We start from the raw sequence: 26,133 nt of genomic DNA on the forward strand, positions 1-26,133 counted from the left end.
CACTCCATCTCTAAAAGGTTTGCCATCACAGGTCTAGCCCATAGTAAGGATTTAAATGCTTGTTAACTGATTGGTTGACTTTCTGTATTCTTCTGAACAATATAAAGGACCACTTTATTAGCAGAATAAACAATAATGAGATTCTGGAACCAGTCAGTTTCACATATACATCTTCATTGCAAATGTTGAGAAAGAGTCACCAGGGCTACAGTTCAGGTGGTAAGTTAGTTCATCAACACTGCATCTATGCTCACTGCAAGGATGGTGATATGCCAATACCAAGGGACAGCTTAGAATAGAAACAGCTCCTCTGTGGTGAGCTAATATGGATGAATATCAGGCAGGGTAAGAAGAAGAAGGAATGATACACTCTAGAACTTCGGCAGAACAGTATCGTCATCATAATTACATCACCATTACCCTGCATTGGTACATATGGCAATTTTAACTTTTCAAAGTGTTTTCACATCTATTCTCTCTTGTTTCATGATGAAAGCAACTTCAGCAAAGACATCTACCTAGTGTTTGACTTAGCCAAGATGGGGTAGCTCAATGGAACCAAAGCATCATTCATCACAGAAATCAAAGAAGCAAAGATGAAAACAAAAATGGGGCCCACAGAGAAAGACTGAACAGATTACACATGAATCTAGGGAGGAAAGAACAGCAAGACACAGAATGGTCTTCAGACCCATTCCAAAGAGCCACGTGAACACCAGTAAGTGGACAATGTGCCAGCACTAATTGTACAAAGGACAAAGACTAATATTATTAGGGAGCTTGCCAAGTGGGATTCCTAGTGAAGAATAGAAATTCCAACTCTTCAGAGACTATAAAGAAAAGAAAGGAAGAAAGAAAGAAGGAGAGAAGAAGGAAAGAAAGAAAGAAAAAGAAAGAAAGAAATACTTACATTCCCCTCCTTTTCAAAATCAGGTGGAAGAAGCTTCACAAAGTTATCTGGAAATACTCCTCGTCTCCCATTCAGTTCTCCTTCCCACCAGCCAACATCAATGCAATCCTAAAGCACATAAAGACAGAAATCAAAAAGAGAAAATAATTCTCTCTCTCTCTCTCTCTCTCTCTCTCTCTCTCTCTCTCTCTCTCTCTCTCTCTCTCTCTCTCTCTCTTCTCTCTCTCTCTCTCTCTCACACACACACACACACACACACACACACACCAGTTAATAATCAAATATTTTAAGAGAACAAGACTGGCTACTTAAGTACTCAAGTTCTATCAGCCAAAAGCTTTTCTAAAAGAAAGTATACCAGACTACATCAACTGTGAGATCAGAAATGATGAAAACAACAATAATTAGCTTTTCATGGGTGCTAAAGCTTGATTGAATAGGCTACTGACCAAATGGACAGGTCGGTCCCATTCAAAAGAAAGATAAGAGGATTGGGAATCAAAGATCTTAGATTCAAATTCTAACTCTGCCACTTATTAACTGGTGAACTTTGTCTAAGTTATTGTTGTTTCGTTAATTAGTTGTTTCTGGACTCTTTGTGACCCCATTTGGGGTTTTCTAGACAAAGATACTGAAGTAGTTTGCTTTTTCTGTCTCCAGCTCATTTTAGAGATGAGGAACTGAAGCAAATGAAGTTGTGACTTACCCAGGGTCACACACCTAGTAAGTAACTAAGACTAGATTTAAGATGAGTCTTCTTGACTCCAGATCTGGCACTCTATCCACTGTGTTACCTAGCTGTTCCTGTGGTAGCCAGAAAACAATGCCAGACATCAGGGACAGCCAAGGAAAATGCTCAGAGTCAGGATGTAGAGTATTCTGTGCAAGGAATCACAAAGAAGTCAGCATCATTGGGTTGTAGAGCACATAGAGAAGAGAAGGTATAAGAGGACAGAGCTAGGTGTGGCAATGGATAGAGCACAAGGTCCAGAATCAGGAGGATCTGGGTTCAAATCTAGTCTCAGACACTAGCTGTGTTATTCTGGGCAAGTCATGTAATCTCTGCCTCAATTTCCTCAAATGTAAAATGGGGATAATAATAGTACTTATTTCTCAAGGTAATTATGAGGATTAAATGAAATAATATTTGTAAAAGTTTTTAGCGCAGGTCCTGGTACATAAATGCTATATAGCTATAGAAAATGCTAGAAAAATATACATAAGTATAAATAAATTCTCTTTCCCCTCTTCCAACTAACAACCCAAGATAAATACTCTAAAATACTTAACTTTGAAATACTTTTTTTTCCATTTTCATTTGTATTACATTAGTACATTATATTTTATTATTCTTTTGGCAGAGGAATCTGATGCAATCCTTAAGGATCCACAATACTAACTAATGGTTTGCATTTTAATTTTTTTAGACTAATCAAGTTCATTTTTTAATTCAAAGATATTTTATTTTTCCATTTACATATAATCATAATTTCCCATATACATTCTGCAAAATTATAACATCCAAACCATCCCACCCCCTCCCTTCTCTCCCCCACTATGAGATGGTAAGCAATTTTATCTGGGCCATACATATATTATACAAAACACACTTCCTATTGGTCATTGGTGTAAGAGGTTTGCATTTTAATTAAGAGGAAGTTGAGGGTAGAGTTTCTTCCCACAGGAACCTAAGAATCAGTTCCCCTTCCTTTATTTAGCCTCTTCTCCAGGATAAATACTGAGCATTTGTAATGTCTTCTTCCCTGTTCGTCTCTGTCTGAAGTGCCTTCCCCCTTACTCAAAAGCTGGCCAAATATCAGCTGGCCAACCAATATCACACAATGATCACTCCTTTCTTCTCTCTTGCACCTTTATTTACATAATCATAGCGATTGAAAACATGTGATATTTAAATTTTTGTCCATCACTTCTGTTGTGATCAGTGGACTAAACATCCCTCAAGGTCATGGACATGATTACATATTTCTTTTGTATCTAGTTAGAAGTACAATACCCAGTACTGATTCTAAGATGGAAGATAAGGGTTAAAAAAAACAAACAAACGTATTTTAAAAATGCAAAACTCTGTGGGGTGGATTTTCTGTTTAATACATTCTCCTTCCCCCTTTTTAATGATACTTGACCTGGTTAACTATTATAAGATTTATTTTGGCTCTAGTCCTTACTGGAAATTGGCATGTTTATCTGTGACTCAATTTCCTAATATGTAAAAGGGTCATGGCAACACTTGTATCCTACTACCTAATAGAATTGTTGGGAAGAAAACAATTCATAGATCTTAAAATGCTATGGAAATATTAGTTGCTATTACCAAGGGATGGTTAAAATATTAAGTAAAAAGAGCAAGGAGCACATATGGCTGCTTGTCCTTATTGCTAGGAATAAATATAAGACTCACAGTGAAGATAAATACATGGAACAGAAGCTGCCAGTATGTTTGACTTATAAGAACTCAAAAGTGAAGCTTGTTGAAAGAGCAGAAGGGGACATGGTAAGTAATACCAGGATATCTGATGAGAGAGATGGCAGTCTATAGAAAACTTGAGATTTTTTTTTCCTCCAACAGCTCTGAGGCAAATTTAAGGTATAACCAGAACAATTATTTTGACTTCAAAATGAGAAGTGAAAACGAAAATGAAGTTGTCTTGTACAAAACCCCAAACTGCAATATACAGAGTGATGATGATGATGATGATAATCCAGAAGAGAAGTGAGGGTGCTAGAAGAACCAAATATTCCTAAATTTTGTAGTAGGCACATGTAAGGATTAAAAGATATAAATTAAAGTACTGAGAGGAAAATGGATAAGAAAAGGAAATGCCTTATTAACTAAGGAAACATACATTTCAGATTCTGATTTTGCTATTAGTGTCAAGAATAAGTAATCACACAAAGACCAGTTCCTGAGCTGGGGTATTTATTCTTTCAAAATTAATTCTCCAGAGGACCAAGAAATATTCTTTATGCCATACCATTACATGGGTACTCAGAGTAAAACACTTAAGAGCACTTAAAAAAACAAATGTTGCTTTTCTTGTTAAAGAAGAAAACTGAGAGAAAAAGCAAAGAGGGTTGGCTGACGTCATCTGTGATCCAAGCTACTACCAATATCTTTGAGGATCTCAGAATGGCAAGGACAGGACCTCCTACCCCACTGTGGAGGAGAAGTATACCCAGTTGTGAGCCACACACAGGGCACCAAGGAATGAATAACTCCTTACCACTTCCTTCTTAGCAAGTCAGTTGGCAATTAAATTCTCTTGAATTTGGAAACATTCAGGAAAAAGAGGAATTAGTAGGAAATGGACAAAGAGGTTGGGAAGCTGGGGCACTGACCTTCACTGCAATGCCTTTCCTACCTTACAATGGCATAGAAGCCATAGGCAAACTGGACAAAGCTATTCAGAGAAGCACACTGTGATGGAATGGGGAAGACAATTAAAAAACACTTGAATAAAAATGAGAATACCTGAGATTTAGTTTTAGTTCTGGGGCTCACAAGAAATGTGTTACCTTAGAAAAATGTCTTTATCTTTTGAAGTCTCAGCCTTTTCATTTGTAATAATGAGGGAGCAGCTGGGTAGCTCAGTGGATTGAAAGCCAGGTCTAGAGATGGGAGGTCCTAGGTTCAAATCTGGCCTCAGACACTTCCCAGCTGTGTGACCCTAGGCAAGTCACTTAACCCCCATTGCCTAGCCCTTACCACTCTTCTGCCTTGGAGCCAATGCACAGTATTGACTCCAAGAAGGAAGGTAAGGGCTTTAAAAAATAATAATAACAATGACAGTAAAAAATAACGTACATTTCCCCAGGGCTGTAAGAATTAAAAAGTCCTTTCCTCTGACTGAGGAAATCAGCTATATGACTTCAGATGAGTCACTGAGGGGAAGCATGTAGTCATGGAAGAAATATCAGATATGGAGCCAGAAGTCCTGGGTTTGAATTCTGCTTCTATTACTCTGAGCATAGTAAGAAACTCAACTGTTCTCAATTTGAAATATTGATGTGGCAGTGGTAGCTAGGTGGTGCCTAGAGAGTCCAATCTGGAGTCAAGAAGACTCATTTTTGTGAGTTCAAATCTGGTCTCGGACCACCCTGAGCAAGTAACTTAACCTCATTTGCCTCAGTTTCCTCATCTGTAAAGTGAGCTGAAGAAGAAACTGGCAGTATCTTTGGCAAAAAAGAACCAAATAAGGTCACAGATGACTGAAAAATGACTGAACAACAACTGGGGTAATGAAGGCAAAAGAAAAGCAGCTATGGTAAAATTCTATTTGCATTTCTTAGGCTGGCAATGTCTCTAAAGAGAATTCCTTCAGGAATTTGACTTTAGGAATCTAGCACAGGGGGAAAAGGAAGTCAACACTGCCTGTGTGACCTTTAAGCAAGTCAATTAACCTCTATGGGTTTCACTTCACTGATCTGTAAAGTGAAAGGGTTAAGGTTAGGGCCACTTCCAATTCTAAATATATAATCCCATGGGCCAACTGATTTCAAGCCTCTGGGCCTCAGTCTTCCCATCTGTAAAATGAATAGGATAGACTAGATGATCTCTAGATGTCTTCCAATTCTACCTTTCTTTGGTTCTATTCTCAGCCTCCTTTATTCAGAACAGCAAGTAATATTGCAGGAAACAGTCCTTGAAAAATAGAGAGGGCCTTCAAGATGCCCTTGGATGGAGGCCTCAGAATCTTGCAGAAGCCTCAAATGGTTCATCACCCTCAGGCTGCCTCATTCACTTCCAAGCACTGCAAGTAAACTAGAAACTACACATCCTGCTTGGCTTCAATGCAACTAAAATAGCAGTACACATTTTTATGCCCTGCCCACAACATTGTTTAATAAAAAGAAAATAATTTAATTAATAATAAATTTAATAAAAGAGAAAAACTAGAATCATACTATTGACATGATAGTTAAAGACATAATAGAAAAAGAAGCTCAATAGCCAAAATGATATTGCAAACTGCACGCTATCCATCTGTATGTATGCTATAACAGCTAGGAAGAACCCCAGTTCCTAAGCCTGCTAAAAGGGAAGTCCCCGTTTTCTCAGAAAATACTGGACTTTGAGTGCAGATGAGCACTACACGTGGAAATATTCACATTTCCAACCCACAAGGGAAAATAAATTGGTTTAACATCTGGCTCAAGTTAAAGTTTGGTACCATTTTGCTCCATTCACTTCTCCTTTGGTAGTTAACTCTCACAGCTGTTGGTAAATGATCTCTGAGTTATCAAAACCTACCAGGTTTGAGGAGGCTGCTTTTGCAGAGACGGAAATGGAGAACTTGAATACCATACAGGCCACCTGGGTGGCATGTGAATAAGCAACCCATAATAAGTGAGCCCCAAGTTTTCACACCCCATAGCGTTCAACCCAGGTTTAAAGGAAGCATCTTTTAATATTTTAAAAAATGAAATCCTTCTGCAAAGAACCTCAAGGGACTGCTGGAAGACAGCTCCATCCATGTGAGAACCCACGAGTTCTCAGGGCTCAGCTTGTTACCATTTCCCACCCCTCTTCTGGCCCAATTCCCCAAGAGATGTAATTATTCTACACAGTTGGAGTTTCAGCTCAATTTTTTCCCCAACATTCCCATAAGTCAGTTACTAAAACAAAGTCTTCAATATTATTGTTTGAAAATCAAAGGGAAAAAAGAAATATAGGTATCCCATTTACATTATAGGGTTTAGGGGTACAGAAACCCCCATGATCTGGAAAATCTGTGTAAAATGTTTTGGCTCTCCCTTTGTAACAGAAATGAAAGCTAAATTTTTTTCTTTTCTTTCTTTTTTTTTTGGAGTGTTTACAGTAAAAGAAATTATGTATATATTACTAGAAGATAAGATAATATAATACTATGTATAGATTTTATGTATTTCTGAGTTTCTAAATTTATTCTCTGTTGTCTGCTGGTCTTTGCATGTCATCTGTAGCTTCCACAAAACTCCCTCAAAATTTCCATTTAATTTCTTATGCCCATCAAGTCACTGTGTGAAAGGGATACCTTAATCAGTGTAACCCATAGTTAGCAGACATTCATTAGGGAACTAAGTAGCCTGAGTGAATAGTCATTAGAAAATGCATCATAATGGTCAACTCACCTTCCAAAATTATATATAATCAGCTCCCTTATTCCCCCTCCATAAGAACTTAGACACTAACTCTGGGACTACAATTTCCCCCAGCTAACCCATAAATTCCATGAGGGATAGAGACCAGGCTTTAATTATATGTCTCCATGTCTATTCAGCTTTTGCTTTGTACCTAGTTAACCATCAATTAATAGCTGGTGAATGAATGAAAAGAGTAAGGAAAATTCTTTCTGGATTGGAAACTGTTCAGAACACAAGTCAAAACAGAACAACATTTGAAATAATCAATTGTAGGATGCTAAAGTACTGTACTAATCCATATGTTTTGCTGTACTGTCTTCTAACACCTAACTACTTTCTCAGCTTCTGGAACCTCTCTCCCTCTGATCAGAAATGGTGGACATAGTGGAGCTCCTTCCAAGATCCTCCATTTAAGGAAGGTGCCCAGGGCAACCATCTATCTCATCATTTCCCATCTACCCATGCTCTGAGAGACTTTATCATTTCCCCAATATAATCCCATTGTATCCCTGTGCCAGGCATGATTTTGCTGCTTTTTTTACAAGTTCTCACTCTATGAAAGCAAGAATATTTTTGTTGGTACCAAATATCATCCTATGTATCTAACTTATTATAGCAATAAATTATAACTATGCTAAATTTAAATGTGTTTATATGAAGGATTAACGAAGCACTGATTTTACTCTCTTACTTGCCATAAATCACAAATACTAAAACTAGATTTATAATGTTTTAGGCAAACTAGTTGTTTGTGATGGATTTTACAAAATTATCAGGTTCTATTTTAAAAGAAAGTCTTTTTCATATGCAATACAAAACAAAATCCAAAAAGCATATACATTGTACAAATCACAAGTAGTAGATTTCCTGCAATTTCTTCCTAGGACATATTCACTCTAATTAGAATGGTAATTACAAGAAAATTAAGAATGTGTTTCAAGAAGAATATGAAAATAATTGTACTGTGAGAGTTAAGATGCTAAGAACAGAATTCCTAAGTTCATCAAAACATTGAGTGTTCTCATAAACATACTGTAGTTTCATCACTGTACTGTCTTTAAAGGTTCACGGCTTTATAAAAGAAATTCTTACAACATGATTGTTTTAGTATTTCAATAATAAGCTAGTGAATGAGGTCCAAGTTTTTTTGGTTTTGTTTAGTCTTGTTTTTTTATCTATCCCACTAATTTCACAGGTATAGAAAAGTCCCAACATAAAAACTACTTCTAACTAATGCAGATCAGTCAATAAACATTTACTAAGCACCTACTATGTTCCAGACACTGTAATAAAACCCAGGGAATACAAAGAAAGGCAAAAAATAGCCCCTGCCCTCTAGGAGCTCACAATTTAATCTGCCTTACAGTTTCTCTTTCTGTAACCCTTACTTTTTAAGTCTTAGTAACAACTCTAAGACAGAAGGGTAAGGGCTAGGCAAATGAAGTGACTTGCCCAGGGTCACACAGATAGGAAGATCTTGGGCCACATTTGAACACAGGTCCTCCTGACTCCAGGCTTGGCACCCTATCCACAAGAAGAAAGAGAGTTGCTTGAAGTACTGAGGGGAGAAAAGATTTGCCTGTGGTCACACTGTTAGTATGACTGAGAGTCAAGACATAAGCAATTGATTAACTGTTTACCAATTGATGCCTGACTATCTCTGATCTACATCCACTATCTCATACCAAAGGGCTAATAGTGTTATATTGTGGTTTTAGGATAAATATTTTAGTATATAATCCCAAAGTTATATTGTTTGCCAAGGGCCACACCTAATGTCAAATTTAAACACAAACCTTACAGGACTACAGTCATTCAATCAATTAATATTTACTTTTCAAAACCCTTTCTTTCTGTCTTAGAATCAATACTAATATCCGTTCCAAGCAAGAGAATGGCAAGTGGGGTTAAGTGACTTGTCTGAAATCAGATCTGAACTCAGGTGACTCCTGGTGCTTTATCCACTGTGCTACCTAGCTGCCCAATAAATATTTATTATTTGTTTATTATAATTTGTTAGATCAACAAATATTTATTAAAGGCCTGTGTGTTATATGCTGGTCTAACCACTGAAAATAAAAATTTAAAAAAAAATCTCCTGGGTGAGATAACATGAGATCAGCTATGTACAAACAAACTACATACAGAACCAATTAGGAATAATCAATAGGGAGAAGGTACTAGAATTCAGGGGCAGCAGGAAAGACTTCCTGTAACACAGGAGATTTTAGCTAGAGCTTGAAGAGAATCCAGGAGAGAGATGAGAAGGGAGAGCATTCCAAGCACTGGGGACAGCTACTGATAAGAGTTGAGGAGTGCCATGAGCAAGGAACAGTAGGGATGCCAGTGGATTGCAGAGTAGGTGAGGGGTGTAAGATGACTGGAAATGTGCAACGGAGAGCAAGTTGTGAAGGGCTTTGTATGCCATACAGATGGTTTTATATTTGTACTAGAGGTGACCACCTAGAAAAGAGGGGAGTTTATTAAATGGAGAGTGGGGGGGAAGGGGCTGGCACGGTTAGACTTGTACAAAAATATTTATAGCAATCCTTTTTGTGGTGACAAAAAATTGGAAACTAAAGGGATGTCCCTCAATTGGAAAATGGCTGAATAAATTGTGGTATAATATTGAGGATGGAATACTATTGTGCTGTAAGGAATGATAAACTGGATGATTTCAGAAAGAGCTGGAAAGACCTTCATGGATTGATGCAGAATGAAATATACAGCAACAACAATGTTGTGGAATGATCAAATGTGATAGACTCAGCAATACAATGATCCAGGACAATTCTGAGGGATTTATGACATGAATGCTATCCACCTCCAGAGAAAGAACTGTTGGAGTTGGAATGCAGATCAAAGTATATTATTTGTCACTTTAGTTTATTGGGTTTTTATTTGGGGGTTTTGGTTTTATTTGATTATTCTCTTATAATATTAACAATATAGAGATATGTTTTGTATGACAATACATAAAAGCCAAGATCAAATTGCTTACATCTTTGGGAGGGAGGAGAAGAGGGAAGGAGGCAGACAATTTGGATTTTATAACTTCAGAAAACTTAAATGAAAAATTATTATGTGTAATTGGGAAAATAAAATAGCTTTAAAAATAAATAAGTATTGTGATCCTACATATTGTTTTTAAAATTCTAGCATTTCCATTTCCAATTTAAGGCAGGATAAATTGAGAAAAGAAATACTTTCAAAATGGACGATTAAAATTAAGTCATTAATTGCAAGAAAGCTTTCTTTGTTGTGCATATGACCTTTATAACTAGAAAGAAGAGTATTCCTCAAGGTAAATAAAATCATTGTTCAACACCTCTACACCAAAAAGCTATAATTAAATACATTCTGCAGGTAACCTGGAAGACTGGATCTCACAAACCAGTTACAAATTAAGAAAGGCTACAATCAGTATCTTATCATCCAGAAATTCAGGAAGTCCTTGGATTTGTATAGTCATGGACAGAATCAAAGGCATCTAAGCTGGCTAATGTCCAGGAAAAATCAATGGTGTGATTTTTAACATACCATTTACACCAAGGACAGCTGGGTGGCTCAGTGCAGATTATTGGGCTCAGAGTAAAGAAGACCTAAGTTCAAATCCAGACTTGGAAACTTACTAGCTGTGTGACCTGGGGCAAGTCACTTAACTCTGTTTGCCTCAGTTTCCTCATCTACAAAATGAGCTGGAGAAGGAAATGAGAAGAGAACAAGTGTTCCAGCATTCCCATGTGAGTTAGGACTTGGGGAAAAAAGAGTGAGAGAGAGAGAGAGAGAGATAAGACTGGCACTTGACTAACCTTGGGGTTGTTCAGAAAAAGCTAAGCACTATGTAAATAAATGTATGTATACAGATTTGCTATATTATAGAAATAAATATTAAAGAACATATTATTTATTTTATTTTTATTTTTTATTATTATGTTTAAATATTAAATAATAGTATAGAAATAAATTATGATTGCATATATGTATATGTATATCTACATATTCATACAAATCTATAGGTATAGAGCCATGGGCAAATCATGTAACCTATCTGCCTCAGTTTCTTTATCTGTATAATGAAAATAATAATAGCATCTGACTCTCAGGGTTGAGATAAGGATAAAATTAGATATATTTATAAAATGTTTGGCATAGTAGGCACAATATAAATGTTAGTTATTATTATTATTAATAATTATTATCACTCTGAATTATCAGTAGGTACTGTGTAGGATGCGAAGATATGACAGGATAGTAGAAGAGAAAGATATGTAATCAAATAATTACAAAACAAGGCCAAAAAATGGGACTAAAGGCAAAGATCTAAAGAAGCATACAGATTACTTTTCTGGCAAAAGGGAGAAAAAAAATCCCCAGAAAATAGTGATTTCTCATTCAAGTGAGAACTAGCTTTTTATTAGGCTTGTTGTAACATCAGTGTCTATTTTTATGGCTAAAGATTTGTATCCTAGAATCACAAATTAGCCCTTTAAACATTATACACAGATATCCCTTCCATATCTCCAGGGTTAGGGGCACAGCATCCCCATAATCTAGAAAATCCACAATTTTGGGCTCTCCCTTTGCATCAGAAAGAAGTCTGCTTTTTCTTTTTCTTTTGTGGGGTGCTTACAGTAACTTATAAGCATTTATGAGTAATGAAACTTTTAAAGATATCTCTTCAATTCCAACCTTTTGTATCATCTATTGGCTTTCATTTTCTTTTCACAACTTCAAATTCTTATTTTAACTTTTAAAAAAGGAATTGTATATGTTTAAGCATTAAAAATAAAATATGCTGATATTGTATAGTACCATAACAAATTTTTATGCATTTCTGAGTTCCTAAATTTTTTTTGTGTTGTCTTCTGGTTTTTGCGTGTCTTCTGCAACTTCCACAAAACTCCCCCCAAATTTCTATCTAATTTCTTATGCTAATCCATAATTTGCCAAAACATAAGGGGAGAAAGTCATGATATGGAAGAGATACCTGTGCTATGCCAGGCGTCGTGGCCTCCAGGATGTAGGAAAATACTATAACTGACTAATCCCAGGGTATTTTAACTTACCCAATACAAGTCCAGGTGAGAGGTAATGAGAGTTTGACAACAGTGAATGTAGAATAGGGAACGGTTATCAAATATTATGGAGATGGAATTTGTCATATTTGTATGTTGACTGAATATAGGGGGTAAGGGAGGAGGAAAACTGCTATTACTCCAAAGTGGAGATCTTAGGAAGGATAAAAAGATGGCAGCACCTTCAACAGAAATAGGGAAATTAGGAAGAGTGTGGGTTTAGGGGAAAAGATGAATTCTGTTTGGGACCTATTGAGAGTTTTTGAAAGGCATCTTTGCTCAGGGGATGTGACACATATGACCCCGCAAAGAAAAGAAATAAGCACTTACTAAATCCCTACTATGTGCCAACCATGATGCTAAGCACTTTACAAATATATCTCAATGGTTCCTCATAACAACCCTGAGTGTTATTTGGTTGTCTTTTTTTTTTTTTAAGCAGGAGGTTCCTAGAGAAATCCTACCTTGCCCAAATATAGGTGTTTGTGTGGTTATTGGTTCGTTCATTTCAATTGTGTCCAATTCTACACGATCCCATTTGGGGTTTTCTTGGCAAAGATACTAGAGTGGTATAGGGTTCCTAACTACAACAATACATACAGACATAACACAAACACATATACTACTAAATCAAACACAGTTCTATGACTTAAAGTTGCCTGGGGGAACTAGGGGTTTAAGTGGCTTGTCTTGGATCATAAAACAAGAGGGTGGCTGCTACTCAGGTTTTAAGGACAACTCTGTGTATGTGCACTCCCAACACATGGCAGTAAAGAAGTAGCAACACATAAACCCCCACCAGTGTGCTTCCCCAAAATAATCAGTCAGTAGATACAATTAACTCAGCAAAAACCAACATGGCATAAGAAGATCAGGAGTTACAAAAATTCCCCTGAGGCATACTCTCCCACAAATGGGTCTCAGACTTAAAAGTACAATGAAAGTGAGGAACACTTATAGTATACACACATGGCAAAGTCAACTCACAAGTCCTGACAAGAGCTGGAAATCCTGCATCTTTTTGCAGACTCCTCATTCAATTAATTCCTCTGGGTTAAAATATTTTTGCTGACTGGAGTCCTATGCTAGGTTCCCAGGATCTACTTCCTCTCTGTTGCTTTCTTCTCTACTGCCAAGAGTCCTAATCCTCAAAGCAATTGCTTTTCATGTGATATTGCTTTTCTGAATCTGTGTCTAGAATATATGACTCCTCTTCCTCAATTATCTCTTTAGCTCCCTCAAAGTGATGAACTCCAGAACTGTTGATTGAGGTGTACCCCACAAGGCAAGTTATAACTAGACTTCATGGTCAAAGGAGAGAAGGGTAAGGAGAGAGAAACCTCCAGGGCTTCCTGCACAAAGTTACTGGATGCTATACTCCTTTGGAGCTCCTTAGTGGTGTGGGACTCTAGGTTTACCTTGCACCCCACCCCCAAAGTATAAAAGGGCTCCAGGTCAAACTATAAGCAGGAAAATTCCTATGCTTCCTTGCATTCCTTGTTAATGTTGAGGAAAGGGTAACCCTGAAACTTCAAAGGCTAATGATAACAAAACCCCTTAAGAGAATTATTCTCCTTGGATTCTCCTCTAGGTTTCAAGATGAACATAGATAAACATATTTTGGATGGGTATGTCTCCATACCATCAGTTGTATCTAAGACATCTACTTGCCCCCTAAACTATGAGGGTCACCCCCTATGTTTTCAGGACATAAGACAGCACTCTGACCACAGTCGGGTGACCAACCACTCCACCACTTTTGCCTGAATTTATTTATACCCTCTTCCAGTCATATATCACCTGCTATAGAGTATAAAACCCCCAGAATTCATCCCTTCAAGGAAGCAGTGTCAATTCCCCTGCACACTATCCTCCTAGCCACTTCAACATGATTTAATAAATTTCTCTTTTTGTTTCTAAGCTAAGTTATGGAGTTGCATTCTTGCAAAGGGTACCCATTCAGAACCCCAGGGGTTCACCTCAAGCCTCCCACAACACTAGGACTCAGCTATTTAATACCCCTGGGGTACGGGTAATTTGTTTGCAGAGACAATAAAGTTGTGCTTTTTCATTTGTACAGGGTATTCCTTCAGTTAAAAAGTATTACCAGGAATTCACACTTTATTACATCTGATGAACTGAGATGAAAATCAAGTCCATATATACATATGCACATGTGTAGGTATAAAATACTTTTTAAAAACCAGCTAAAAGGCAGGGGATAACAATTATGCTGTTATTCTCCTCTCAGAGGTTTGTTGATTGAATTTACATTAAGAAGTCTCATTTAGAGCTTTTAGCATATCAAAGGAAGGTTTAAAGGAAAGTCCACTATTAGTTTGGAGAATAAAGGTGAAAGTGTGGCATAATTTGTCAACTGTCAGTTGAAGAGAATCTTAACTTTACCCAATTAATGCTATAAACATATATAACACCTGGAAATTCATTCCAGCAGCTCCTGACTCCATTTCTATCCACCACCTCTAGTCCAATGAGGCACCTGATGCACTGAGACAAAATAGGATAAGATAAAGGATTTCCCCACTTTCCTGACATAGCTTCCCCACTCCCCAGAGCCTCATGCAATCTGATTTGCTCCAGCTTCCTTGTTGGAACTTCCAGGTTTGACACACACAGTCCCAGCCTCCTATATTCTGAATCACTCAGACTAGGGGAGTGCTTCTGACCATTCCAGTCGCTATGCTCTAATGACTGATTGTCCAGACATTTCAAGATGGAGAAGAGGGGTGAGGGTACATCCAGAGAGGTTATGGGCCACTGTATATTTCATCCCAACATCTATCAGGTTATAATTGGATAATGTATCATAGCCAGTGCTTTTGGCACTCCCTAGCTATGTGACCCTGGGCAAGTAACCTAATTCTGTTTGCCTCCTTTTCCCCATCTGTAAAAAAATAGAGAAGGAAATTACTAAACCATGTGAATCTTAAAATTTCTCAGACTTGTGAATGTTAATAATTCTCAGACTCTACCTTAGAACATTTGGTTAAGACCATTCCCCATTTTAAAAAATGAAGGTACTTGATCAGGAATGTGAGAATTCTAACATTACTCCACCCATACTTAAGCATACTTTAGGGGAAGATAAAGTTGTAAACTCCTTACTGAACAATGAAAAGTACTTAACCCATACTTAAAGTAAAGCTAAAACCCTTAAGCTGGGTCTATTTTTGATCTAATATGAAAAAGGTGCTAAGTACCTATGAAGGTCAAATTAATCACTAAAAGTTCAAGCAAGCTTATAAAGAGGTGTGAGGTTTTGGTCTACTCAGGTGTGAATTACTCAAAAGTTTTGTCTACTCAGGTGTGAATTAAGAATGGTCAGTCCTGTGAAAACGTCTACTGTGATTGGTAGATGTGAAAATTAAGGGGAGGTGACATAGGAGAAAATTCTCTTTAAAAGGAGGCCAGAAGGCCTCTGAACAGGAATTCAGCTATGGAGCTGAATTGGAGGCTGGTCTCTGTCTTGGTGGCTGAAAGGGAATTCAGCTTTGGTAGCTGAGTTGGAGCTTAGACTAGTTGGGTCTCTCTGAACACTAGAATCTTGCTTGGGACAAATCTTGTGGTGAGTGGATAAAAAGACTGACTGGTCTCTCTCTTAAGGCTCAGGCCTAGGCCCTTCATTTCTCTTATTCTCTCTCCTTTTCCTTAATTCCTTATTTGTATTAATTAAAATCTCCATAAAAATCCAGCTGACTTGGGTATTTCATATTTGGGAAATTTTCCCATGGCAACCACTTTATTTTTAATGTAAAATCAAGACACAAAAATTATATTTACAGTTTTGGCAATTCAAAATCTTGAAACCATATTTTCACGGTCACAGTTTAAGGCAACCACTCTTTTGTCTGTAACAACTACTTTAGTATCTTTGCCAAGAAAACCCCAAATGAGGTAAAAAAAAGTGAGATACAACTAAACAACTCAAAAACAACCATGGCCAATCTGTAATAATGCCATTAAAAGTCTGGAATTAAAGTTAATCTTGAGTAAAAGTGTAAAGTAGGGAAAAGTGGACCACAGAGCTTCTGCCTTCCTATGTTTTTTAATTTTTCCTCCCTTAAACCCATTCCTTCTCCTTTTAGAAAGTCCTCTCTTAAAAGGAACATATTAGTCCTTTCCATTCACATAGCCATCATAGGAAGTCAAGACTTTATCATCTCATACTTAGTATTGTTATGGGAAAAATATCTTCTCTCTGAGTCCATGTGGTGGGTTAATTGTTGCCAAATAAAACCACACCACAGAAATCAGGAGTTTAATCTTATTATGCTCAAAAATATGACCAGGGCTCAGAGAAAACCTGAATAATAATGAAGATTCTAAGGTTTCCTGCAGAAAAATATATCAGAGCCACAAGAGAAGCAATTCATTTACATATTGCAATCTTGTGCACTCTTCTTAGGCCATAAAAGTTAAAAAGAAGATAGACCATAATCCCACACTTCCTTCAATGTCATAAAAATTAAACAGATTTAGTTAAATAGTCATAATCAGTCAAGGAAACAAACCTCAGGGAACAAAAGGTAAATTGAATCAGGTTTCAGATCAAACCACATTCCAATGATTCACAATAGACTGACTGAGAAGGGTTTACATGTCACTAAGCAGTTAGGGACAACTGAGATTCCACCCCACCCCCTGCCCCCTTATCTAAAGAATATCTAAGGCTCCTGAGTAAAGTTCTATATCCCAGAGTAAAGCCTTTGTTCAGGTGAGGTTAATATTAAAACAGACTCCCACTTAACCAAAAAGTTCTGGAAAAACTGTTAAGTCTCAGAAATAGAAAAGTTAAAATTTTAAATTCCCACAATAGTATTTAAGTAATTTCTTTTTTTTTTAAACCCTTATCTTACATCTTAGAATTACTACTATGTATTGTACATACATAGGCAGAAGAGTGCTAAGGGCTAGGCAATGATGGTTATGTGACTTGCCCAGGGTAACACAGCTGGGAAGTGTCTGGGGTCATATTTGAACCTAGGACCTCCCATCTCTAGGCCTGGTTCTCAATCCACTGAGCCATTTAGCTGCCCCCTATTTTAGTAACTTCTTAACTGATATGACAGCCTTTAGCATTCCCTCTCCAATTTTTCCTGCACAGTGCTACTAGCCTAAAAAAACAGCCAATTACAAGAACCCTGGGCGACCAAACCCTAAGACATCAAATCTGGTCTTGTTACTCATCTACTCAAGAAGCTTTAATAGTACCTTGCAACCTATAGGATCAAGTGCAAATTCATTTACATCACTTTAGAATTCCTCCTCAATGTGGATACAACCTGACTTTCCATCCATATCTTCAACTCCTCATCCTCTCAAAGTGTTCCAATTCATACAAGCTTAGCTATTCACCTTCCCCAAATACTACTTGAATTTTCTCATTTCTGGGCTTTTACTTGTGTTTCTCTCTTGTTCTCTTCCTTATTCCTCATCACCTCAAAAATGCCTTGCCTGATCATCTCTGCCTGAAATGGTTCTTTGGGAACTCTTATTGCACTGCAATCTAAATGAGTAGTTTGGCAAACAATGGCTACATATACCATCCTGAATTATTATTTAAATTGTTGTCATCTGGAGTCTTTAGCGTTCTCTATCTTATCTTTTTTTTTCTCCCTTTGCTAGCAGCAGACCCAGGTGTTGGCTCATTGGTATGTCAATGCATGATATTTTCATTTATGTTCATGTTTATTGATTGGTTATATTTATACATCTAGTAAATGACTTTCTTTAGTTAAAAGCATGGTTGACATATTTTGACTTCATGATACAAATTATTATTTCTATTATCTTTCTTAGTATCTTTTAATTTAAATTATTATCTATTCATAGACTTTTTTAACTTCTATACCTTTTTGGGGAGTTTTGTAGATTTTCTTAATAAAAAAGAAAAAGTGTTATCTTTCTTTTGCAGACAAGGAATAGAAAGTAGAAGAATTGATGGTCTTAGCCAAAATGATGCTGAAAGTCAGCAGTATGGTTAATGCTAAAGCCCCAGGGTTCTGACCTTTGGCTTTGTACTTAACAGGCAAATCTATGAGTCTAACAATAAACCTCTTTATTAGGAAATTCACTACTTTAATTTACTCTAGGACACTTAGTCTTTCAACTAGACACACAAAAAGTTCATCTTCATGGTTATAAAACTGAGGTCTAATATGGTTCTCTATCTTATCTTTTATTCCCTTGTACAGCAGAGCTAGGTCATAGCATTGATATTTCAATGCATGATATTTTCATTTACATTCATGTTTATGCATTGACTACAGCTCTACATGCAGCAAATTGGCTTCCTTTATTTAAAAACATATTTTGCCTTCGTGATAAAAATTATTGGTACATATAAAACATTTTTATTGGGCTTTAAAGGCCAGTTTCACAGACCTTTTAACTTCTATACCACTTTGGGGGGGGGGGGTTGGAGTTGGGGCAGCAAGGTGGCAAAGAAGATAGGGTCAAGAAGACCTGAGTTCAACTCTAGCCTCAAACACTTGTGAGCCAACACTTAACCTTGTTTGCTACAGTTTCCTTATCTATAAAAGGATCTGGAAAAGGAAATGGCAAATCACTCCAGGATCTTTTGCCAAGAAAACCCCAAAAGGGGTCACAAAGGGTCAGACATGACTGAAAATGAATCATCAAGATTTTGTCTTATCCCTGGCCTCATTGGATGTCAATGATTAGTAACCTACATCTGATATTAGAGGAACCTCAGAACTGGGAGACTCATGGACCTGAATCTGAGTAATATCAAGAATGAATAAAACAAGGAAGGGATTTATGCTCCTGATCCAGAATAGGTCAGTTGTTAGTTCATTGACAGATGCCAGTTAGCCCAGCACTGTTAGTCACCAGGGAGATAAAAAGAGGCATATCGAAGATTCAAGCTTATAAAGAAGTGGGTGTATCTTGTCTGATACCCGATACCCTCTGTCTTTCCCTCAAAGACTCTTGACAATTCACATAGATCTTGACCACCATCCCCACTCCAATACCCTCAGTCCCTGATGGAGAAAGCCACCATAGTAAGGGTTTGATAAAAATCCTCATTCATTTGTTCATTTATACAAAGAATAAGGTAACACTTTTTGGGGGGCAGCAAATTCACGAATTCATTTGTACGCAAAGAATGGTAGAACACTCCTGAAATTCCTCAAGACCCTTTCAGGGATTGGTGAGGTCAAAACTATATTCAGAATGATACTAAAATTTTATTTCTCTATTAAAGTACATTTTTCCTTTTCTACCTGCATATCTATGTGAAACTTTCTTTATATGTGTCAACCAAAACAACCTTTCTCAACAGATTGAATGCAGAATCAGAAGAGAATCAAGCTGTCTCTCATTAAGCAAGACATCAAAGAGATTTGTAAAAATATGTAAAACAGTATCACTCTTCTCACTCATTTATTTTTGTGTTAGGAAACTTATGTAACTATTAATATGTTAATTATTAGTTTTATTTTTAGATGAATTAGCTATTTTAAATCTCCAATACAGTAAATATCAATAGATATAACCCACAAAAAACCAAAAGTTCTTTGGGGTCCCCAATGATTTTTGAGTAAAGGGGTCCAAGATCAAAAGATTGCCTGAGGAAATTCCTGCGTAGAAACTTGTTTTGGTGATTGCCTGGAGTACTAGGAGATTTTCCCAGGGATTATAATAGTGTATGTGACAGGAAGAGCTTGATCTCAGTATTTCTAATCTCAAGGCCTGCTCTCTGTTATGCTACATTATCCCTCTCTTCTTGGCTTAGGTGGCTGGATTGATTAATGTGTGTCTAGGTCACTCCTTACTGAAGCCTGATTAATTCCTCTAAGCATTTCAGATAATCACCAGCAGGTGAACAGCTTTGTTGTTTAGTCATTTTTAATCGTGTCTGACTTTTTTTGTGGTTTTCTTGGCAAAAATATTGGAGTGGTTTGCAATTTCCTTCTCTGTGTGAACAGCAGGAACAATTTATTGAAAGGCACAACTTTGGGGCTCATCATGGGACACACACACACACACACACACACATATAAAAGAATGCTTATTGAGAATATAAGTTTCATGGTGTGTCTTTTGAAGGGGAATGGGAGTCACCTCTTCTGGTCACAGAAAAACAGAAAACCCAACATCCAGAAGACTGGATTCAAATCCAAAGGACCTGGTTCTTTGGGAAAGTTATTTAACTGCCTGGACCTCAGTATCCTCATCTGTAAAAGGAGGAAGCTGGAGCAGGGGATCTTGCTTAGCAATTGTAAACTGGTGAAGAAACATTCTTTGAAGAGCTAAACCCAAATAATTCAAAACTGACATTCAGATTTATGAAGATGGTATATAAACTATGAGTTTATAAACCCATTTCCCTATTGATTCATTTTTCACTGTGCAAATAGCTTAGCAACTCCATTTAGATAGACATTATTTCACAAAGACAAGTGAATACTTTTCCATATCAATATAGCCATTCTGTACAAAAGAGAAAAAAAAACTTTCCCTTACAGCCTTGAAAATCTATAAAGTCAAAGGGGTCATCCATTATTCATTCATTGGTCTTCAGACTTGTCCTTAAAGTATCCTTGGCAGTTAAACTCAGTTACCCTATTTCCAAAAATCTCATTGGAGAAATACATCAGCACCATGTTTTAATAATTTCCAAAATTTTAACTATTCACTGTCTGGAAATTTTCCCTTATATCTCACCTATAACAAAATTTACTACTTAAATCCGCTTCCTATTGTTCCCTCCTCTTAAGGAAACAAAGATTATATCTTCAAATATACCACGTCCCATAAAAGATTTGTAAAGTCATGTTCATTCTCTCCTTGATAAATTTTCATCAGGATGAAAACTGACATTTGTTTAAGCTTCACATTTCCCAACATTTCAACCATCTTTATGATTGTTCTCTAGATTTCCTCCCAATTCTCTTCATTCCAGAAACCCAGAATGAGCCCAATAAGAACATTCAAGCCACAATGTGGAGGAATTAATGGTTAAGTATAACCCTATACCCTATCATAATAAAAAAAAAAATGACCCACATTGCTAATGGATACTCACATCAGAGGTCACAAATATACACCTGCAGCCATCACCTCTGTAGAAATTAGTCAATTCTTACACATGGTCCTGTGAAGATTGGAGTTAGCTCTCCCCTGATGGCAACAATGAAGGAACTTAACTCTTCCTTGATTGTGAAGATTGAATAGTAATCCTTTGTCTATTTGTTGATTTAATCCCCAAAAATGTAAGCACAGTATTTAAAGTTGAGTGGGAAGATCTGCCCATGTTAGATCTAATCACCAAAGGTGTAAATATCCCACTTAATCATGAAGTGTTAGTCTGAATTGACTAACTGCCTTCTGGGCAGTCCTAGAGCAGCAAGTCAGCTGTGATTGGTAGACATGGAATTAAGGAAAGTGACACAAGAAAAAAGGTCTTTAAAAGAAAGAGACAAGGGCCTGAATGGGGTCCTTCTGGGAGTTTGAACACTTCCTGTAAGAAGCAGTTCTACTGGAGTTGAGACTCTCTCTCTCTCTCTCTCTCTCTCTCTCTCTCTCTCTCTCCTTTTTTTCAAACCCTCTTTCACTCTTCATTAATATTTTCCTTCTATTGTAAAATAAATGACCATAAATTCCATTCTGACTTTAGTAATTCATTTTGGGGATTTAGTAATTAAATCCTTGGTGACCAATTAAATATATTCAGTCCAACCATAAATTTAACACTCCTTTGATACTTTTATTTCATTTACTTCTTCATTCCACAGGTACTGATTACGTTTAGTGAGGATGAAGGAACCTAACTGTCATTTTCACTTTAAAGTTCAGAATTCAAATAGGTCATTCCTTCTGGAAGCTTGATTAATTTCTCCAAGCATTTCAGCCAACTGCCATCAGGTGAACAGCAGGGCCTATTTATTGGGAAATTCAACTTCGGGGTTTAATAAGGGGCACATGAAATGCATATTCTATAAAACCAAAATTAAAAAAAATATGTATTTTAATTAATGTTTATAGTAGCAAATCTCAAAATAACAGAATGACTTAAAATAAGATAAACATCTGCTTTACCCAGCTCAAATATTTTTAAACCTTGACTTTTAAATCTTGGCTATTAACCTGCTCTCTCCTAGAGGCTTTTCTTGGGATTTTCTTACTACTTAGTTACAGCTTGCAACCTATCAGAGGAAAAATACCTCTACTGAAATATTAAAGACATCCTATAAATGTTAATTATTTTTTAAATACTCGGAGAAGTTTTGGTATTTCTAGGGTTCAAGGTCTTTTAGTTTTTTTCAACCTTAAGAGGAAGACTGAATTTTAAAAATTATACAGACACATATATGTGTTTATGTCTATATACATGTGTATATACAATACACAATAAATATATAATATACAATATACACATATGTATGTATAATACACAACAAATATATAACAAAATATACACATGTACATATAATACACAATATAATATATAATACATATATGGATTCTTCACATATGGAGTAAGAATGTAAGATGGGAATCTTACATACTTGGGAATTAATTACACACAAAGCAGCTTCTTTCTGTTCCTTCTTCATTCTTTTCTCTGAACTTTAATGCAAAACAATTAAAAATTAGAACAGAATTCCTTCACAGCAATGATGCTTTTTATTTCTGTTAGACTTCTCCAAGTTTCTCCTATTCAGCCAATCCCCATGTTATTTATTCTTATTCAGAACCCTGATATTAGCTCCTTTGGCCCTTCTGACCCAGGTTAAGTATGACCACAGCAGGGCCTCAGTAAAGACCCAGAAATTGTTTCTAGGAACTCTCTCGCCCAATTTATGGAATGATCCTTCTCAGAGGCAGAAGAGCTACAAGAAGTTTTGAATTCTCTCTCATGATTATCCTATAACTGTCTTCAGTTCTGACCACTAAACTTTGTGGAAAGCTTCCAGTAGAGGCTAAGAGTAAAGAAATTTCCCTTATAAGAAGAAAAGTTAGTTCTCAGCTCACAGGGAGCCAAAAAAAGGGATGTCTCAGCATATTGTACTTCTGTTGCTTGAGGTTTTAACTGAGCCATTAATTAACCAGACCAGGTCCTGGAACCTAGAGTGAAGACGTCTAGGAAGCTGTAACAGAAGGAGGAATGATACTTAACTCACCCTAGGAAAGAAACAAGGTTTTAATTGAATTGGGTAATATCCCCAAAACTTGCATGACCTGCTCTTTTTCTAATTAAGTGAAGCAAATTTTCAGGTCATCAAAGGAATCTGCTTTACAATCTTTTTTTGGCTCCAGACTCCAGGAAGAAACAAACAAAAAACAACCAGTGGACAAGACTGAGAAGAAACCCCCGAAGGTTTATGCACCAGAGAATGAAAATTGTGGGAAAATGAGGGTTGTGAAATTGGGAGAGGGAAAAAAAAGGATATTTTAAAGTAAATCTGTAAACCTTGTCAATAATTTCTCAACATTCTTTGTATTGAGTTCACTGCCCCAACGTAAAGTAAACATTGACTTTTTTTGAGTAATTGTCCTATTTTTATCTAGCCTCTCTCAGTTGTTGGGCTGATGGGGGGAAAAGAGGATTCATCTTCTCAGCAATACATTCAAGGAGGGTATATCTTCTGCCTTCTAGACTCTAAAACTATGAATAATCTGTGTTAAAACACATGTGCAGTCTCAAAAATTGTCCTTGACTTACGTTGGATCTGACCAAGAATACCGCTTTTTCCCCTTAAACTTGAACATTGATATCAGAATAAGTGTCAATTGACGGAGTTATCACTCTGGGAGGTTGTAGTCCTTCCATGGCTCAAAACTCTTTTGGAAGCTCTCTTGATGAGAGCCCCATTTCTAGGCCAATTTATGAATCACATAAGAAAACATGTTTACATTAGTTACTCTCAAAGATACTCTCATTTTAGTCCACTACTAATCAGAGAGCCTGCAGTTTCATATGCCTACCTATATTATTTTGCCTCTCCCATTGTATTCACTGTGGAGAATTCTGATATATAAAAAAAAAATTCCTAGAACTGGGAGGACATTGTACACAATAACAGCAATATTATACATTGATCATATATATATATATGATCATATATATGTATATATATGATTATATATATATATATATATGATCATATAATATATACATTGATCAACTGTGAAAGACTTGGCTCCTCTCAGCAATGCAATGATTTGGGATAATTTTGAAGGACTTATGATGGGGAAAGAGAAAGAATTGTTGGAGTAGGTTAGATGCAGATCAAAATATCCCATCTCTCATATCAGTTTTTGTTTTGATTTTGTATGAATGTGTTCTTATAATGATTACTATGGAAGTGTGTTTTGCAAGATAGCACATGTATGACCCCATCTCCAAGTGGGGGCAGGGAAGGGAGGGAGGAAGATGGTTTAGATCTTATAATTTTGGAAACTATGTGTTGAAAATTATAACTACATGTAATTGGGAAAATAAAAGTATCTTTGAATAAAAAAAATCCTCAGGACCCTAGAATTTTAGATTTTGTCCATCTTCCACATTTTATAGATGAAGAATTTATGCCAAAGAGAACCTGTGACTTCTCACCAAATATTTCCTTCATAGATTAAAGATTGCAGAATCTGAGAGTTTTTTTGGACTCCAATTGGAGGTGGGGTTTAAGAGGTTTAAGAAAAAAAAGTCTCTCTCTCTCTCTCTCTCTCTCTCTCTCTCTCTTTCTCTCTCTCTCTCTCTCTCTATATATATATACACATACACAGAGAGTATGTTATATTTATATATGTTATATTATTATAATTGTCAGATTTATTATATAATTTATATAATTAAATAATATATGCAGAATGTAATATATAAAAATAACATGTATGTTATATTTTATTTTATTTATTTTTAAATAATATTTTATTTGATCATTTCCAAGCATTATTCATTAAAGACAAAGATCATTTTCTTTTCCTGCCCTCCACCCCCCATAACCGACGCGTGATTCCACTGGGTGTCACATGTGTTCTTGATTCGAACCCTTTGCCATGTTGTTAGTATTTGCATTAGAGTGTTCATTTAGAGTCTCTCCTCTGTCATGTCCCCTCAACAGCTGTAGTCAGGCATTTGCTTTTCCTCGGTGTTTCTATTCCCACAGTTTGTCCTCTGCTTATGGATAGTGTTTTTTTTCCTAGATCTCTACAGATTGTTCAGGGACATTACACCGCCACTAATGGAGAAGTCCATTACGTTCGATTATACCACAGTCTCTGTGTACAATGTTCTCCTGGTTCTGCTCCTCTCGCTCTGCATCACTTCCTGGAGGTTGTTCCAGTCTCCATGGAATTCCTCCACTTTATTATTCCTTTTTGCACAATAGTATTCCATCACCAACATATACCACAATATACCCAGCAGTGCTATGGCTGGATCAAAGGGTAGACAGTCTTTTAGCACCCTTTGGGCATAGTTCCAAATTGCCCTCCAGAATGGTTGGATCAGTTCACAACTCCACCAGCAATAAATTAATGTCCCTACTTTGCCAAATCCCCTCCAGCATTCATTAATTTCCATAGCTGTCATGTTAGCCAATCTGCTAGGTGTGAGGTGATACCTCAGAGTTGTTTTGATTTGCATCTCTCTGATTATAAGAGATTTAGAACACTTCTTCATGTGCTTATTAATAGTTTTAATTTCTTTATCAGAGAATTGCCTATTGTATGTTATATTTTAAAGAAGAAGAAAGGAACAGTCATAGGAATAGAGGGTAGAGCTGAAGGGCACTTAATGATTAGCTAAGCATTATCACAGTTGAAAAAACAAACTCTCTAATGTTACACAGTAAGGTAATGGTAGAATAAATTTTTTTTTCTCAGCTCTTGAATAAAACAAGAATATCTTTTTAAAAGATCATGTATTGCCTGTAAGTGGGGTTTTGAAAAGGGCAGGAATTCATCTTACTGAAAAGGGTTATTACTCTTTAGTACAGAACTAAGTTTCAA

General features: G+C 36.5%; 1 protein-coding gene across 11 annotated transcripts in view; it reads right to left on the reverse strand.

Annotated features, from left to right (window-relative positions):
- SH3KBP1 (SH3 domain containing kinase binding protein 1) overlaps window positions 1-26,133 on the reverse strand; it is a 505,965-nt gene that overhangs the window by 112,629 nt on the left and 367,203 nt on the right. For all 11 annotated transcript variants that reach the window (XM_056793311.1, XM_056793309.1, XM_007493470.3 and 8 more), the window contains one exon: window positions 911-1,018. In XM_056793311.1, the coding sequence (XP_056649289.1) occupies window positions 911-1,018 (108 nt within the window). The remainder of the gene's footprint in view (window positions 1-910; window positions 1,019-26,133) is intronic.

The sequence above is a fragment of the Monodelphis domestica genome, chromosome 4 (genome assembly GCF_027887165.1).
Source record: "Monodelphis domestica isolate mMonDom1 chromosome 4, mMonDom1.pri, whole genome shotgun sequence".
Lineage (NCBI taxonomy): Eukaryota > Metazoa > Chordata > Mammalia > Didelphimorphia > Didelphidae > Monodelphis > Monodelphis domestica.